At 34.9% G+C, this 19246-nt stretch overlaps 2 protein-coding genes, 1 long non-coding RNA gene and 1 pseudogene across 3 annotated transcripts; 1 reads left to right on the forward strand and 3 right to left on the reverse strand.

Annotated features, from left to right (window-relative positions):
• Positions 1-776: 776 nt before the first annotated feature.
• LOC106427230 lies at positions 777-3137 on the reverse strand (annotated as a pseudogene).
• A 3979-nt stretch (positions 3138-7116) lies between these two features.
• On the reverse strand, positions 7117-8150 carry LOC106352031 (glycine-rich protein 3 short isoform-like). Its single transcript, XM_013791718.3, has 2 exons — positions 7902-8150; positions 7117-7585 (listed from the first exon to the last, which is right to left on the reverse strand). Exons 1-2 carry the CDS (start codon positions 7984-7986, stop codon positions 7320-7322), a joined length of 351 nt encoding a protein of 116 aa, XP_013647172.2. The 5' UTR covers positions 7987-8150; the 3' UTR covers positions 7117-7319.
• Positions 8151-11590: 3440 nt separating this feature from the next.
• LOC125608429 lies at positions 11591-12989 on the forward strand. Its single transcript, XR_007339325.1, has 6 exons — positions 11591-11715; positions 11808-11980; positions 12074-12159; positions 12381-12487; positions 12625-12683; positions 12776-12989. It is a non-coding gene; the product is annotated as an uncharacterized LOC125608429 (long non-coding RNA).
• On the reverse strand, positions 12854-15238 carry LOC125608428 (ubiquinone biosynthesis O-methyltransferase, mitochondrial-like). The gene is made up of 9 exons (XM_048778914.1): positions 14851-15238; positions 14507-14596; positions 14345-14423; positions 14137-14214; positions 13961-14009; positions 13810-13859; positions 13574-13723; positions 13386-13466; positions 12854-13208 (listed from the first exon to the last, which is right to left on the reverse strand). Exons 1-9 carry the CDS (start codon positions 15099-15101, stop codon positions 13104-13106), a joined length of 933 nt encoding a protein of 310 aa, XP_048634871.1. The 5' UTR covers positions 15102-15238; the 3' UTR covers positions 12854-13103.
• Between the last annotated feature and the right edge of the window lie 4008 nt (positions 15239-19246).

Genomic DNA, 19246 nt, shown 5'->3' on the forward strand with positions numbered 1-19246 from the left:
CAAAAAAAAAAAAATTATAGACAAATATGTGGTTAATAATTTTACATTGCTCGGTTCAGTCCATAAAAAAAGTAGGTGTATACCTTTAGCTTTATTCCGTACTCCTAAAGGCCGGTCACGCTTACGTGTCACCATGTTGCCACTTGATGACTCTTATATTGGAAGACGAATATTTTGTTATAGTTAAGCAGAATAATGATGCAAAAGCATGATTTAATAATGGTAATGCAACTGTACAATTGATAAATCCATTTATGTGTATGTATAACGAATGCAGGAAGAAGATCGAGCAATTAACTTGCTGTCTTGAAATTTTTTTTTCTCCCCGAGGAAATATTTAATTTAGCATTGACCTACTGAGAGCTAAACTTCGGACATGTGCATCGGGAGCTTTTAGCAGTTTCTTAAGGGGAGGGGGAAGACCACAAAAACATAAAAATCGGTAACCAAAAGCACCAGTTAAGGATCAATGTTTGAGTGATCCTTGTTTCTTTTCTGTTAAAAAGTAATGACTGATCATGAAAGCTGGATCGTTGTTGTTTGCTTTTTCTCCTTTACGTGTTGTGTCTTTTAGGATGATCACTATCATCATGTGACCAATTATTTTATTGGAATAATTTTCATTCATTCTTTAAAAAGAAAATGTGAGTTCTTAAAGAAAATGTAATTTTCGTTCATTTGCATTCATTCTTTAAAAAGAAAATGTTTGTACTTCACTATGTCGTTGTACTTCATGTTGGGATCTTGTCTGAGAAAAGAAAAAGCTACAGAGAATCTAAGATCTGACATATGAACTGTTTCTACACAAGTTTTGCCTCAGTAACACAGAGATCAATCATTATACAATCTGATTATTCATGCATAAAAGAATCAAATTTATGGCCTTTCAGGATCCGAGAATGACTACTAAGTACTAACCTAGGAAGGTTTTAGTTTATTTGTTACCACTGGTTAGTCGATGTTTCCCGGTACTTCTCATCATCATTGCCCTGAGGTAACTGCTTCGGTTAGTACCTTTTGCCCGGCTTCTTTTTTTTCCTTTCAGCAAAAACTCTATCGAACTCCTCGTCGATAAATTGAGGCTAAAGCAGCATCACGCAGAACTGAAAACTTATGTTCCTTAACCTTAGCATGCTTTGCTCTCTTTGCTATTTTCTTCAACTCTTCTCTGTCTTTCTCCCTGATATTCTTCAGAGCTTGTTTCGCTTTTTGCCTAGCTAACTGATTGGGATCAGAATCTGAAACTGTTCCATCCATAGGCGTGTCATCCTCCTGGCTGATCCTTGTAGTTGAGGAGGAGGTTTGGTTTTGACTCTCTTCTAACGAAGATTCCTTGATTATGGGGTTTTCTTCATCATCTCGAGGTACAATGGGTCCATGAAACGGGCAGGCTCGTAGGTCTCTTCTCTGGCAAAGACCACCTTTCTTTAGAGGAGCATGGCATGGAGGTATCTCTGTTCTCTCTTCTCTGAAGATTCAGTGCTGCTATTTTATCTGCTGGAATTACAGCGTCTTGATCCACCCTGCCCCAGTGGCTCTCGACCTCTAAGCCTCGGTGGTTAGCTCGAATTAACTTCCGTAGTTGAGTCCCAATTACTCAGCTGTGATCCCCAATTCATCACAGGCGCTTCAGAAATTAGCTTATCCCTAAGAGGGTCACCACTTTTTCTAACCTGGACGCCTTGTTGGAGATAGATTCTAGTGTAGACCTATTTGCTTCACTTGATGATTGTAAGGACAAAGCCCTCACCGTTTTGAACTCTCGGCAAAGGAGCCACCTTTTTGACTGGATCAGATCCAACCTTACCATCATCTTCCTCCCAGATATCTTCTTCATCTTCTTCTTTCTCCCCAGAGTCAATCATTCTCGAGATTGTAAAACCAGCTTGCTCACATATCTTCTCAGTTGCTAATATGCTATTCCTAATATCAATCAACTCTTTCAACATGGAATCTCTGGTCCTGTTATCACTTACATCAACCCTGATGAGAAGTGAGATCCCATCTTGAACCGAGACCAAATGCTTTTTCATCAGAAGCTTGCCCTGTTCCCTCGACACATCATTAAGTAATATTCTATCGTTTCACCGGCGATCCGGAACGCCGGAGAAGGTAAGTGTTTAGCTGTCGAAGAGAAGGAAAACAAAACGACGTTCCCCGTGTTTGGAGATACGATTTTGTACTTTTATTGGGCCAATCAATGGGCTTTATACAAAGCTCGAAAAACTCAACTCTTTTTGTCGCCAATTTTGAGTAGTACGTAGAATTCAAGCTGACATGGTAAAACGATTGGCCAAGAATATTTCATCTGACGTGGCACCTCTTAGAAACTCCAAAAATAGCTCCTTTTATATAGTAGGATATTATTTTGACTGAAATTTCGAGTCCGGAGAAAGAACAAGTTTATACCACATTTCTAAGTTTACCATCATCACTTAACTAATTTTTGGTTTAGAAGATCACATCAAGTGGAGTAGGAGTACCAACCATGAATGATGTGATTACCCTTTATGTATTTAGGAGTACCAACCGTATGAAATGTATGTAGTAGAGAAAAGACGAAGAAGCTGTATGACCATTGTAAGATCTTACATGTAAAGGCGTTTGAAACGTTATAAAATAGAAAAAAAAGAGAAGATTTCATGTTAGTTTATGTTGATTAGGTACCATGAAATGAAAGCACTCTTATTTTTTTATGGAACACCAGTAATGAAAGCACTCTTTATTTATCTATTTATATTAGTAAAAATTGGGGCCCGTAAAACTTGTGCTTTGAACAAAGGCTGATTAAAAGTGAGAGGGGGAATTGTTTGGTGCTACGCCATTAGCTTTGCAGTCGCTTTGATACCATGCATGTTGCAATACAATAGTTACTCAATAGAGCTCAGATCAGGTCCTCAGTCTATGAACTCTAATCTTTTTGACACATTTACAAACATATAAAATGTACATTCTTATTCCTTTTTTGAAACACTACATTCTTATTTCATTGTTACATTTTCCGCTTATTTTTGAGTATATACATTCATGTATTAATACTTTTTTTTTTGAATTTTATAAATGTATATATGTGTGCAAAACCTCGATATAGTCTCTATATAGTCTTTGCTTTTAACGAAAACAAAATTCCTTGCCATGTTTACATTGAAGATTGCTGAATTCTCCTTGATGGATCTCTGGATATTACAAGGCTATAAATAGCCAGAAAAGTTTAAGGTATCCAGGATTTATAGACCAACAATATATGAACAATATCTAAGAAAAAAAAAACAAAGTGAATATCCCTATAAGGCTATAACTATAAGTAGTTTTACAAGTATTTTTTGCTTCAAAATATAAATAACTTCACATTTTAATGCAACTTTTTATTTATTGGATGTTGTGTGACCAATTAAAAATGCATGTTTTTATAATTCGTTTAACTTATATATTAAAATATTTTTTCAGAAAGTAACCATTTTTTTTAACATGAGTGTTTTTAACTAAAACTACTTATATTTTGAAAGAGACTAGTATATTTTATCATGCATGTTGGATAATTCCAAGCTTGTGGAAACTTAACATATTATTAGATGTTTAATATGTTAAGATAAACACAATAAGGAAACCTAGAAATAGGAAAAAGAAGTTTCTATTTAGGTTAGGTTTGTGTTTTCCATATCCCACATGTTAAAGGGAATTGTCTTTCATATAAATATAGGTCTAATGGAGAGGTGTTCCATATGATCTAAGTGAAACATATTGAGAGCTTTAGTTTTGAGTAGTTTCTAAAGCTAATAAGAAAAGTTGTTCTTATAACTCTTTGTGTTTCTAAGAGATCTGAATTGGTATCAGAGCCTCAGGTTGGAGACTCGATCTAAGCTTAAGTTGTAGCTTAATATCCTGGTGCTTGTGAACAAGAGATCGCGACGGCAAGATGGCTGACGTGACTAGGGCTCCACGCACGAAGGACTTTGGATCTACATCCATCCAATGTCCGATGTTGTCATCGACAAACTACACAGTTTGGTCGATGAGGATGAAGGTTCTACTACGTGTTCATGAAGTGTGGGACACAATCGAACCCGGTTCAGATGATCAAAAGAAGAACGATGTTGCGATAGCTCTTTTGTTTCAATCTGTTCCCGAAACATTGATTCTCCAGGTGGGAGAACAAACCGCATCAAAAGAGATCTGGAACGCCATCAAGTCGCGACACTTAGGAGCTGATCGTGTAAGGGAGGCGAGACTTCAGACGTTGATGGCAGAGTTTGACAGGTTGAAGATGGATGATTCAGATACGGTCGATGACTTCGCGGGGAAGATATCGGGCCTATCATCCAAAGCAACCTCGTTGGGAGAAAACATAGAAGAATCCAAGATGGTCAAGAAGTTCTTGAAGGGTCTTCCAAGACACAAGTATATCCAGATCGTAGCATCACTTGAGCAAGTCTTAGATCTCAACTCGACGGGGTTTGAAGACATAGTTGGAAGGCTTAAAGCGTACGAGGAGCGTGTAGGAGAAGAAACTCAGAAAGAAGACCAAGGGAAGCTGATGTTTTCGAACAAAGAAGAGCATAGTCAGAGGGGCTATGAGAATTCTCGTGCTAGAGGAAGAGGAAGGAACGGTAGAGGCAGAGGTCGAGGTAGGTCACACATCCAAAACCGTGCGTCACACACCGAAGATAACAACTCGAAGAAGAATCATTCAAAGCTGATATGTTGGAGATGTGACAAGCCTGGTCACTACGCAACTGTCTGTCCTGAAAAGACAGAGAAGGATCAAGAAACCAACCTAAACGAGATAGAAGAGGCCGATGCACTCTATGTACACGAGGTGGTGTTTTTGAACGAAGATAAGGTGATTCCGAAGAATCTTGATATCGACAAAGGCAATGCAAGTGTCTGGTATTTGGATAATGGAGCGAGCAATCACATGACAGGGAACAAGGAGTTCTTTTCGAGTTTGAATGTCAACACCAAAGGGAAGGTGAAGTTTGGTGATGGATCGTGTGTTGACATTGTAGGAAAGGGTGTGGTTACTTTTGTGTGCAAGACTGGAGAGAAGAAGGCACTCAAGGACATATACTACATACTCGATCTGAAGCACAATATATTGAGTCTTGGGCAAGCAATAGAGAACGGATGTGAGGTTAACATGAATGATGTCTACTTAACGCTCACAGATTCGCATGGAAGGTTGCTAGTTCGTGTGACAAGATCTCCAAACCGTCTCTACAAGACCCCTATGGAGATAAGCTACCCGGAATGTTTACATGTCAGGGACGATGATGCTACATGGAGGTGGCATGCTCGACAAGGACATATATGCAACGGAGTGATGAACATGGTAAGAAAGGAGATGGTCGTAGGAATGCAGAGCGTAACACACGAAGAAGGCGTGTGTGACACATGTCTCACAAGGAAGCAAACGAGACACTCATTCCCGAGTGTAACACACGAAGAAGGCGTGTGTGACACATGTTTCGCAGGGAAGCAAATCAGAGATTCATTCCCGACTAAGGCCATGGTTTGTAGATCAAAGCCAGGGAGATTATTGCTTGGAGATATGTGTGAACGAATCGCACCACCAACGCCAGCAGATAATCGTGAGGCATTCTATCGGTTCAAAAGATCTCACACCGATAGAGGAGGATAGTTTGCCTCAGCTATGTTCAATCTAGGTTGCACCGATAGAGGAGGAGAGGTTGCCTCAGATGTGTTCAATCTAGGATGCACCGATAGAGGAGGAGAGATTGCCTCAGATGAGTTTAACCTGTCTTGGGAAGAAGATTGGGTTGAAGCTATAGAAGACGAGTTGGAGTCTATCACAAGAAACAAGATATGGGAGCTTGTAGATAGATCGACTGGTTCTGAGAAGAAAGGAGAAGATGGTCGAGTTTGTGTGTTACACAAGACGTTGCATGTGTTACGCCAGGCACCCAGAGCATGGAGTGTGAAACTAGATCAGGTTCTCAAGGAGATGAGATTTGAGAAGTGCATAAAGGAACCATCAGTGTACTGCAAGACTCAAGGAGGAGACGTCTTGATCATAGCCATCTACGTTGATGATCTATTTGTGACAGGAACTTCGCTTAAGATGATTAGGCAATTCAAGGAGGAGATGTCTAAGAAGTTCGAGATGTCAGATTTAGGTAAGCTGACGTACTACCTTGGCATAGAGGTGATTCAAGGAGCAGACGGAATCAGAATAAAGCAAGAGAGGTATGCTCAAGGAATCCTGTGTGACACAAAGATGGAAGTGTGTAACACGACTCACGTAGGAGTGTGCAACACGACTCAACGAATCATGTGTGACACAAAGATGGAAGTGTGTAACACGACTCACGTAGGAGTGTGCAACACGACTCACGGAGGAGTGTGTGACACAAAGGTGGAAGCGTGTGACACAACGCACGTACCAATGGAGTCAAGGTTCTCAAAGGCTGAAGATGAACCAGAGATAAATCTGTTGGGTGTTGAGCAGAAGGCCGACATCCTTCCCAGAGTTCACGTACGCAAGATGGTGGATGTGACCAGAGTTATCATCGCAGTGAGCTTCAGCCACAAGATTCATCGCAACTTAATTGAAGAGGTCATGAGAAGGTTCTACAAGAACTGGGCCGATTCTAAGAAGAAGCGGTACGGAAGCAAGGAGAGCATCCGGTCTAACCTTGAGAAAGATGTGAATCCAATGGGTGGATTCGTACACCGTGGTGTGGTGGATGATGATTACTTGATGATTAAGTTCAAGCAAATGAGGAGCTTAATCGGAGTTCAAGAAATTGATCTCCCTAATTCAAGTTGGAATTAAGGGGGTGAATGTTGGATAATTCCAAGCTTGTGGAAACTTAACATATTATTAGATGTTTAATATGTTAAGATAAACACAATAAGGAAATCTAGAAATAGGAAAAAGAAGTTTCTATTTAGGTTAGGTTTGTGTTTTCCATATCCCACATGTTAAAGGGAATTGTCTTTCATATAAATATAGGTCTAATGGAGAGGTGTTCCATATGATCTAAGTGAAACATATTGAGAACTTTAGTTTTGAATAGTTTCTAAAGCTAATAAGAAAAGTTGTTCTTATAACTCTTTGTGTTTCTAAGAGATCTGAATGCATCATACCCAAAGAAGAAAACATAAACTAGAAACGATTTTAAATCCAAACAGCGAAGATTACAACTCAAAACACAGAAACATAACATCATAAACTTTTATTCCATAGATTTTCTTCTTACTTTGTTTCAAACGTATCACCGTTTACTACTCACACACACACACAAATAAGTGTATATATAGACGCAAACCATGCATACTGGTGAATACATTATATAGTTTTAGTGACCGGGCTGTGTCTGAACAGCTTCTCCGGCATAAGAACAGCACCGTACGCACCCACGGTAATTTCTGTAGCAGCAACCGTGGCGGCAATAACCTCCTCCCCCACGGCCTCCGTTGTATCCCCCACGGCCTCCGTTGTATCCCCCATGTCCTCCTCCGTTGTATCCCCCGTGTCCTCCTCCGTTGTAGCCTCCATGGCCGCCGTGTCCCCCATTATACTGATCAGGTTGCACGGTTTGCCCACTCTCCGACTTAACAGTGCCTGTCAACAACACATCGTTTCAAAATATGTTTAGCATGGGCAAATGTGCATTTGTCTCCCGGATTCCATAATTATTTTTTGCTTTCTAAATTACGGATGTTTCGTTAAAAAATTACAACATTACATATTATGTTCGATATATATTTTTCATAAAAAGACATTTAAATCGTTTGAAATGGTCCTCATTCGTATAATAAAATCAAACATCATATACTTAATAAGTTTGCTTTGACTTAGGGTGCAATTAGCCTTGCAAACATTTTGGTTATTATATACAGTACAAGAACTAGACTGGTGATATATATTATTTACATACCCGGCTGGCTTTCAGATGCTGCGACCACTGAGACGACGAGAAGAAATGCAAAGAGACCCAACAGAAACAAAGTCTTGGAAGCCATTGTATTCAAATGCTTATGTTATAACACTCTTTTTTATGAAAACAAGTGATGAATAAAATGTTACACTGAATGCCCTCTATTTATAGCAGACGAGGGTGAGAGAATGAGCAATGAGCATCCGTAGTTCATTAACAACAAGGGAATATTTTATCAGAAGAGAAGCTGAAGAAATTTATCACAGTAAGGAAAGTTATGGTTGGTTGTTGGATACATCGTAAATCAACTTGATTTTGAACTCCATAAATGGCAACCCATACTAGTCTTTAGATATTTCCGTCAACGTCTTAAACACAGCGCATTCACTCAAATGAAAATGTATAAAATTCCATCATTTGATTACATTATTACTAAGATGTGACATAGATATTCGCGCAGTTTTGCTACTAAAATTTTCTCTATTTTATATAATCAACGATGAAAGAATAGCTAAACATTTCATGGAAATAGTACATTACTGTAACCGTAATATATTTAGGGGTAAGCATCAGCGGTGGCCGATCTAGGATGAATTTCTATCCGGAGCAAAACGACAAAACACTAAAAATATATTTATAAATTCAAATTTTTATCCAGAGCATTATTAAAATTCTAAACAAAATTACACCCAAAAAAATTGGGGGGGGGAGGGGGCAGGTGCCCCACCCACTCCTCACCTAGTTCCGGGCAAAGTTACTCATTACTTAACGATATTTAATTAACTCATAAAATGAAATATTTGACCAAATTGAATATCAAATAATTTATTAAAATTAAAATTCAACAGTCAAGATTAGATATACATCAATATATTAAAATAGGAAACCAAATTATCATTATTATCTATGATGTATTATTCTGTAGTAGTTTAGGAAATTAGTTTAGATCATTCACTATTTAAATCTATGCATCTATTTTTTTCATTCATGAGATTCAACAATATTTCTTCCAATCACTACATGGTTTACCTCAAAGAGAAATCATAGATTATATATTATACATCCATACATGAGTTTCCACAATAACATAAAAGTTTTCTCGATGATGAACTTGTAGTCTTATAGTATATACTAGTTCACAAGAGCAGATTATTCAATTTTATGTGACTTAAAGCGAGATACAAATCCACAATCAACTACAACAAACTATCTGGAAACCTGGTTCCAATCATTCCTCATAGTGACTCTACAACAACATCAACATTAGTTGTGGTATCTTCTTGAAATCATTTTTTGAATAATCAGGTATGTTGTTATCATAATTCTTCAAAATTGTTTTGAACTACATTTGTAGTCAACAAATATAGATCTAAGTTTACAATTAAATTGTTTTAGACCTTTTTTGTAATCAAGATACATACTCAATTAAGATTGTGAAAACCACATTGGTAACTTTGCGTCTATATAAACGATCCATATGAACGACGAATGATGATTGTTTCCGAGCACTGCGTGCAAGACTGTCTGCAATTGTTCTGCGTTCGGGGTACATGTATGAACTTTGATTGATTGAAGCTCTCCTTCATGAGTTGAATATCTTTTGCAAAAGTAGGTCATTATGCTCGTTCGGAAACCATCTTCACCAATTGAGAGCAATCTGTCGCAAACGTCACATGGAACTATCGTAAATTTCTCTTACTTTCCATTGCCCAGATGAGCGCCTCTGTTTCGGCATGAATGAGTGATAAGCTGACTTTCTCGTGTTATTTTCTCCCATCGGCCCATCGAACCCTTCCAGAGTATTGTACCATCCTTGTCCCGAGGAATTATCTTGAGCTTTCCACGATCTATCTGTAAAATACCATCGTCCCGGTGTTTGTGACAACTCTACATCTTTAACTTAAGTGGTCTGTTGCGTGAGTGATGTATGTGCCTCATGCCATAGTATTGCTTTCGTTTCTGCCAATTGAATAGTGTATTTAGGATCAATATATGTTACTGAAAATCTTGTTGTTCCGACCTTTCTAAATTTATCATAGAATCCATATAAACTGATGATTATCCGTGTGCGGTTTCCCCCTTTCAAAACAAATAATCTATGTTTGTAAAAATTGATTGAATAGAGAAAATGAATGGGTCTGATATTACTCGTGAGAGATCTTATGATTATCACTCTTTTTACTATGGACAAAATCTTACCTCGAGTTGGAATTTTATTAAGTAATATATAAAAATAGTTAATTTACTTATAATTAATTAATTCTACGTTGAAAGCTCATCTGATTTAATAAGTTACCTAACTTTTAAGAGTAATGAATGTTTGTGTTTCAAAAAAAAAAATCAGAAGCTACATAAACTTTTAAAAAAAAACTCGTTGTTTCATGTCTATGTAAATTGTAGACCCATGTTTTTGATCAAAAATGAATGATTTATAGTTTAACTGGATTCTTTGGAAATAAGTATTTATTGTGGTAAAGAAAAAGATTAGAGCAATAGAGTTTATACTTTATGGTATTGTACAAGGTTAAAAACATAAGTTTGTAAAAAGAAAATGAAAATGATTTGGTCTCATGTTAAATTGGTCGGTCTTACAGCAAAAGACAAACAACAACTTTATTTCGAGCTCCGGATCTCATCGGAGTTCCCAGCAATCTCATCATCGGTTTGAGAGAAAAAGACTGTTCAATTTTTCTCCGCGAGGGAAGAAGGATAATGGCAGTGGTGGATGTTCACCGGTTCGCAGAGTAAATCACTTGCCATGCTTGGAGTCCTGATCACTCCAGTAAATGTTTTCTACCTCTTCCTCTCTTTGTTTCTTTTACCGATTGGTCTTTGAGAAGATGAGGGAAAAGAGTAATGGGTCTTTAATAGATGAACCCCAGTGTCTTCTTGTATATTGGTTTAACATTCTGTGACCATTTGTTTTTTTTTTTTTTTTGCTTGTAGTGTTTGCATTTTGCCCAAACAATAATGAAGTTCATATCTATAAATCATCACAAGACCATTGGGAGATGTTACATGTCCTTGAAAAGGTGAAACCTTTCTGTCTCTTCTCTCATAGGCAATTCTTTGTAGTTATATTTATCTTTTATTTTACTGATCATTTGTCACTGGAAAGTTTTTTTCTTTCTGTGATCTCCCTTTCAAACAACTTCATAATCATTTTTTTTGTTTGAACTGTTGCCGCATGACCAGATCGTTTCTGGAATAGATTGGAGCAAGAGAATAACTGGTAATTCTTGGATTTTTCTTCATTATTAATTTTGGATTTTTCCTAGGCATGTTGCCTCACTTTTTGCAACGAATGGAGTTGATAGTCTATTAAATGGTATTCTGTTATGCAATTTGGACTATCTACATAAATGTGTATTGTATAAAGGTTTTGGAAATATCTGGAATATGTGCAGTTCTTGCAAAGTATATAATGAATTCATGTAAAGTGACATTGCTTGGTTTTACTATTCTCAGGTGGGTCAGCAAACTTATCCGGAAACGGCATGAATCTTCAGTCACAAATGTTGCTTGGCATACTAATAATGTGAGTACAATCAACACCAACCTCGTGTACTTCAGTAGCTAAAATGCTAATTAGGGTCTCTATAGATGCTTTATCTACCTAAAAGATTCTAGAAGTTGGCCACTGGATAGAGTACATGATCCATAAAATAGAATATCAATCTCCACAAACTGCTTATCTTCTAAGTCATGGTTCTAACTTCTGATTGTCTGTTTTGCATTAGATTCTTCTGGCAACGACGTCTACAGATGGAAAATGTCGGGTATTTTCAACATTCATCAAAGGAGTTGACACAAAGTAGGCTCATTACTTGAACGTCTACTTTAAAACCATTTTTTTGCAACTGTAGGCCAGTTTCTTATTTGTCTTCACTGACTTGGCTGATAAAGGGATTCAAAAGCAGGCTCACCAGCGGAATCTAAATTCGGGGAGGTTTGTTTTCTTTGGCAGGCTTCCTCGTTTTAGTAATTTTCTCACCCTCTCCTTTACTTTGTTGATGACGTTGGCCCTTCTCCTTTAGCCCAAAGCTTTGCATTTCGAGATTTGCCTCTTCGTGATGTGGGTCAGCATCCACGCTTATTTTACATTTGAGAACCTAGACTTCTCCGTATGTTATGCACTGGACTGATATATTATCTGGAACTTTCTGTTTCAGGTGCTCTTTATTTCTGAGAAAATGGTGATAAGCGTTGGTTATGACAGCAACCCAATGGTATTTGCTGCAGATGATACTGGAATATGGTGTGTACCTCTCAGAAATGTCTGCTTAATTTAATTGTCTCCTCTTCTTAGCTGTTTGCGTACAAGTGAATCTTTCTATTTCATCTTATGATGCTTAGATCACAGGCCAGAATTATGAGTGATACTTTAGCTTATTCCTGAACTTTTCCTCAAACATAAGAAACCTTAGCTTATCTGTTCTGTTTTGTCTAACCCGTGTGTTCATTGTGTTATGTTTTCAGTTTTCAGAAGCCTTTACGAAATTCTACGGTCAGTCAAAGGCTACAACAGCCAATGAAGCTTCTGAGTCCTCTAAATCACGTGGAAGCGTTCATGATAACTGCATAAAGTAAAAAAAAAACATACATGTCTTAGAGCTAACTTTGGTTTTACAAAACCACCTGCAATTGCAAAGCAGTGTCTCTTTGACTCTTGTCTTCTAATGTCTGTTAAAGCCTAACCTGTAAATTTTCCTATCTCTTGCAGTTCCATTGTATCTCTTAGCAAAGCTGGGAGTCCTCAAGTAATGCGATTCAGCACTTCAGGTCAGTCATTAGTTCAAGTTCATATTAGTCCTTCATGCAAACAGCCGATTCATTTCAATTCATTTGCTTTTGTATGGGTTTGTTACTTGTAGGATTAGATGGCAAAATAGCTATATGGGATCTAGGGAACATGCAAGAAGAACTTGGCCATCAGTTTTAATAAACACATAAATAAAAACAAATCTGGATTTACTTAATTTGTATATCAGATTCTTTTGTTTTTCCCAGTATTTTGTAAGCATTGACAATTTCTTAATTGTTTCACTTTGTAAACTTATAATAATAAAGTTTGGAACTGTATCCTCAGATCACTCTCACTTATTTCAAATTTAACTACTGTCCTGTCCTAAAAAAAACTTCCCGAAGCAGATAGCAGAGAGATAAACAGATTGAAGAACAATCGCTTATATGTCTTCAAGATCATTCTTTTTTCGTCCCATAAGCGATGAAGTTCACACTTATGTCATCTGACAATAACCATCTTCCTGTTATTGGGTTGTACACAAATCCAGCCATCTCCTTCACCTGCAAACCATGGTTTCATGTTACCATTTCTACCACAATATATATATGAAACAATCCTCTAAAGATAAACATATAAACAATCCTTCTTGTTCGCATCGAGAGACCCTTTCAGTCAGCTTAAGATAAAGTTCTTGAGATAGCCACATAGGCGTTTGAAGGGGGAGGGAGTTGGCTTACATCGACTGAAGCGCGTTGTAATATCATAGTAAGTTCTTCAGGAGTTAGAAAACTTGACCACTCGTGTGTGCCTTTAGGAAGCTGCAGGTGATTTGATCATACAAAGGACCAAATGTAAAAACCAACAAACACATGTCGGGGAATGGTGTAAAGAGCGGATAAATGAGATGTGAAACTGAAGATTTTACCCATTGTAGAATGTACTCTGCTGCAATAATGGCTGATGCATACGCTCGCATAGAGCGGTTAATTGTAGAAACTACTGTGGCTCCGTTTGGGATGGTCAATGCTGACAAGGACTTGCAGAACTCTGCAGGGTTCGCTACATGTTCGATCACCTTCATTGTAGAAATCAAGAAAAATTGCCATGAATCAGGAAACACTAGATGGAACTAGTATAAAATATCAGCGAAGTTTGACAAACCTCTAAGGCAAGAACAGCATCAAACGTCCTCCCGTCATCCACTAGCTTTTCTGCACAAGAGAATACTATTTTAGCACGTAAACATAGGAGAGAAAACACAAAACAATAACTTAAATTGTTCATCATCTAAGGTAATAGGATAAAGTAGTACCTGCTGTAGTGCATTGGTATTCAATTGTTGCAGTCATAGGATCCATATCCTGCAGAGACATTTCATTAACATACAACAAAGAATAAAAGTCAAGATAGAAGCACTGCAACATCATCATATGGAGAACATTAAGTTATCTGCAGAATCAAGTGATACAATCAAGTAAGAGACCTTACAGCGTGAAGACGAGCAATTTTGACATTCTTATCAACAGCATCAATCCCTGTGACAGTTGCTCCCATCCGTGCTAGAGGCTTTAAACAAACAAAAAACAAAAAAAAAGCCACTAATCACCAAATCTTCTTTATATCTAACAACAATGTCATTCCAAGTTGTAGCCACAAAAGCTCATCTAATGAATAGATAACTGATGAAAAGGAATACCTCGGAAAGTAGTCCACCGCCACAACCTACATCAATAAGTCTCAGCCCTTCAAAAGGCCTAGCAGAACTCGGATCCTTACTGAGAAGAAACAAGAGTTAATCCAACAGAGAAGGATACAACATAAAAGAAGAAAACGAAAAGTACACATAAGAAGTTTGTACCTGAAATGCCTGCATAAGGTGGAGCGGATGAAAGCCAACCGAGTTGGATTCATCAGATGCAAAGGCTTAAACGGCCCTTCAGCATGCCACCTTCATACAATATCATAAATCAGATCATGCAAATCCCTTAAAAGCTCAAAGCTTTGAACTTTTTATAAAGAACCCATCAACATTGATCACATAATGTAACAAACCCTTTACACACTAAGGTTCAATTCTTAAAAGCACATAGCCAAGCAAAATTATGCAAAGCCCTCAAAGACTCAAGCTTTGATCATTTTAAAGAGAACCCATCAGCACTTCACAGATTCAAGCAAGTAAATGATCAAGCTTAGAAGACGAACCAGGTATCAGCAATGGCAGAGAATTTAGCAAGTTCTTGTTCATTGAGAGAAGATGTTGTCGACGCCGTGCTTCGGCTTTTGTTAGAAGCTTTGTCTTCCAAAGTTTGGATCTTTTGATGCGGGGAAGACAATGGTGGCGACGAAGCATCAGTTTCTGAGGTCGAGAACCACCGCCGGTGAAGAAAGCACGATTGAGGTATGATTGAGTGAGATAGTCGACGAGCAGAGAGAATCCTTTGCATTTGATTCATTTTCCTCGAAAAATATTAGCGATTGCGAGATGATGAGGAAGAGATGGCGTGTAGGAGTGGAGCAAACGGCGGTGAGTGACGTCGGGTTTTTTTCGCCGCCGACGGAGAAAACGAGCGAAAGTGATGGAAGGGGAGGGGTAAAATTGGAAATTTAGATGAATGTGGTGGTGACTGATGTATATGGGCTACTCTGAGCCAGCCCATTTAGTGCGCCTTTTAAGTGGATGGATCTAACTATTAATATGGGGGCCTATATTAGTGAAAACTGAAAAACCAAATACTGTTTTTTCATAAGGGGTGTTGGGGTAGCCGTTCGGGTTTAGTTCGGGTTTTGGATTAAAGATTTTAGCCTCGTTCGTATGTTTATAATCCATTTAAATTATTTTCAAAATTTTAAATTTTATATATACTTTAAATTTTTTTTTAAAAATCTAAAAATAAAAATTATATAATATATAAATTTGAGTAATGTAAGCCAAGATATCCAAATTCAAAATAAAAATTGGTTTCTCTTGAATATTTTGGATGAAGAATAAATATATATTTTAAGTGTTTTGGCGTTTTTAGTATTATTTTGCTATTTTAGATATTTACTTTTGACTATTTCTATATGTTTTCAAATATTTTGGACAATTTCAAAATAGCTTATACATTTTTTGGATATTAAATCTAAGCTAATATATGCAAGTCTATAAATATGATTCAGATATATTACCTGAAATATTTCAGTTCGGATCGGGTTTTGTTCCGGTTATCTAGATACCAAATTTTGAACCCGTTAGGATATTTAACATGTTTAGGTTCGGGTTTGATATTACTTTTCCGGATCGGACACGATTTGGTTTTTCGGGTTCGGATTTTTTGTGCAGCCCTAATTTTTAAGATGTATAAAAAAAAACAAAACAAATAATCCCTTATATATTAATTGAGGAACATTTGAAAAGATGTAACCTCAATTTTGTATTAATTAAAAGAGGCCCCAATGCATAGGTGGCACTCAATTAGGTAGTCAATTACATTCAATTGAAAAATAAGTAGGTCCACATTCGATTTTTATATGTTGTTAGATACATAAGTTGGTCAAACTATATGATATAATGATATGATATGATATTTTCTTTCCTTAAATAAAACCTACGGAATTACCATAAATGACTAATATATATATGACAATTAATGAGTTTAATAATAAAGATTTGATAACAATGTATATCTCCTCCATCATTTTTTGTTTAATTTTATATTATTAAAATAAATTAAACAATCAAATTAGCTATAAAAATAAAATTTAGATTTTTTCGTATATGTTATATTTTGAATTTTTAAAAACGACAATAAATGACTAAAACTATTAAAATTATTATGTTAAAAATTAATGATCAATGGTTTAACATTTTTATTATAAGAAGATACACATGATTTTAAAACCATATGAGTAAAAAATATCATTTAATAATAAAAAATATATATATATATATATTAAACACTATATACCATAAGATTACATAAATATTTTAATATTAAAACTTTCAATGAATTTTCAAGAACATTTATAAATTATAAACTTATTAAAGATTTCAGATTGAAAATTTTGTTATCGATGATTTAAATATTTTGTTATAAAACGATATGAATGATCATAGAACCGTATGATTATAAATTCTTATTTAATAAATAACTATACAAAATATACTATTCCTAGAAAAATAGGTTGGTCCATCTTAACTTATATTACACTTTTTATTAAACTAACTATCGAATTGATAAATAACGTACCAAAAAATGTTTTGCACTTTCCTTAAATAAAAGCTACGAAATTACCTAATATGATTAACGTATATGTGAAAATTAATTATAATGAATAATAAATATTTGATAACAATTTTTGTATCTTAGTTCATTTTTTAATTTTATATTATTAAAATATATTTAAAAATCACATTAAATATTTAATAAAAACATTTATAATTTTTTTTATATGTTATATTTTGAATTTTTCAAAACGTCTATAAATTATTAGAAATTTGAAGATCCCCACTCTGAAAATTTTGTGATCAATAGATTATTTTTTTGTCATAATAAGTTACAAATGATCATAAAATTATATTAATATGAACTTTTATTTAATATTATAAGAAGATACACATTATTTTAAAACCATATGAGTAAAAAATATCATTTAATAATAAAACATATATATATATATATATAGATTATACTATATACCATAAGATTACATAAATATTTTAATATTAAAACTTTCAATGAATTTTCAAAAACATTTATAAATTATAAACTTATTAAAGATTTCACATTGAAAATTTTGTTATCGATGATTTAAATATTCAGTTATAAAATGATATGAATGATCATAGAACTGTATGATTATAAATTCTCATTTAATAAATGACTATATAAAATATACTATTCTTAGAAAAATAGGTTGATCCATCTTGACTTACATTATATTTTGTATTAAACTAACTATCGAATTGATAAATAATCTACCAAATTTTTTTTTGCACTTTCCTTAATTAGAAGCTACGGAATTACCTAATATGATTAACGTATATATGAAAATTAATTATTATGAATAATAAATATTTGATAACAATTTTGGTATCTTAGTTCTTTTTTTTTAATTTTATATTATTGAAAGATATTAAAAAATTACATTAAATATATAATAAAAACATTTATATTTTTTCTTATATGTTATATTTGAATTTTTTAAAACGTCTATATATTATTAGAAATTTGAATATTCCCACTCTGAAAATTTTGTGATCAATAGATTATTTTTTTGTTATAATAAGTTACAAATGATCATAAAATATAACGCATATGAATTTTTATTTAATAAATATTCAAACTAAATAATATATATATATATATATATATATATAAACACTAATGATTTAAAACAACAAGATTGGCTGATCAATTTAGTCGTCCAGTTAAAATCTTTCAAAAGTATGTGAAAGACTAAAGTCAAAGTAAATATGGATTTAGAATAGTAGTTATATTTTAGTAACCAAATACCGAAAAAAACCGAACCGAACCGAAACCAACCCGATATCCGGATTGAACACCCGTAATCCAAATGAAGTCAAACTATTGTTTCATTCTCCAAAATATAATAAAAATAATAACTTAATCCCGCGCAAGGCGCGGGTCTTATCCTAGTGTAGGATTATAAAATGACTTATATGAAATTAGACTAGATCTGGGCAAACAAATGAACCCGATAGAATTTGGTGCTGGACGAATATCTAAATGTAGAATTTGATTAAAGATTACATAGCTTGAGAGTCAACTCCACCCCCTCCCCCAACACATACAACAAAAAAAAAAATCTAAGTGATTTAAGCTCATTAACCTCTTTTATTTAATTTTGGATAATTTGGCTATTTTCAGGTATTTTTAGGAAGTTTAGATAGTTTTCATATTATAAATTTTCTGTTAATGTAGATGATTGTGGATAGTTTATATATTGTAATCAGACTTTTGGATAATTTAGATATTTTGAATTTTTTGAATTGTTGGATAATTTTTGATGTCTGAAAAAAAAACAGAACTGAATCCTGCCAAAAAATAGAAAAAAAAAATCCGAATGAAATTTGAAAGCTCAAACCAAATTGAAACGGGTATCCAAATGTCCATCTTTTTGTTTTTAAAGTCTCCTATAAAATTGTGTACCTCTCTTAAAGCAATTCAAAAAGAAAAACATTTGGACTTTGAATTTAGAAGTTGGTGTGAGGAAATAAATGTTAAGATCGCACATAATTCAAAAGATTAGTTGGCTTTGGATATGTTGGAATCAGTTGTTTTCATCTATAGTAGTTTTCAAACAAAGGTCCCACGATCGAATAAGAAATCTCATTCCCATTATAAATTCACATCATTATAACTGATAATATATGCAAGTGTGTACTATACCACAGATTCACATCGACTTTTCCAAGTACACAAATTATTAAAACGAAGAAATTTACAATAACCTTATTTGATTAGGATTTGATATGGCGTGTCCACAGTATAATTCAGCTTATATTGTTACTATTTATATTCTATACGATACAAGATCAAGTTATAAACATAACCGTTAAGCAAAAAAAGTTATATTTTAGTTTGTTTTGGTACTT

Source organism: Brassica napus, chromosome A4, assembly GCF_020379485.1.
Source record: "Brassica napus cultivar Da-Ae chromosome A4, Da-Ae, whole genome shotgun sequence".
In the NCBI taxonomy this organism is placed as follows: Eukaryota; Viridiplantae; Streptophyta; class Magnoliopsida; order Brassicales; family Brassicaceae; genus Brassica; species Brassica napus.

Excerpts from the sequence above, each read along its gene's own strand:
- LOC106352031 (XM_013791718.3), bottom strand. The coding sequence starts at position 7,986 with ATGGCTTCCAAGACTTTGTTTCTGTTGGGTCTCTTTGCATTTCTTCTC. Across the intron at positions 7,586-7,901 it reads AGCATCTGAAAGCCAGCCGG|GCACTGTTAAGTCGGAGAGT; the intron begins GTATGTAAATAA and ends TGTTGTTGACAG.
- LOC125608428 (XM_048778914.1), bottom strand. The coding sequence starts at position 15,101 with ATGAATCAAATGCAAAGGATTCTCTCTGCTCGTCGACTATCTCACTCA. Across the intron at positions 14,215-14,344 it reads GCGGTGGACTACTTTCCGAG|CCTCTAGCACGGATGGGAGC; the intron begins GTATTCCTTTTC and ends GTTTGTTTAAAG. Across the intron at positions 13,467-13,573 it reads CAGAGTACATTCTACAATGG|CTTCCTAAAGGCACACACGA; the intron begins GTAAAATCTTCA and ends AATCACCTGCAG.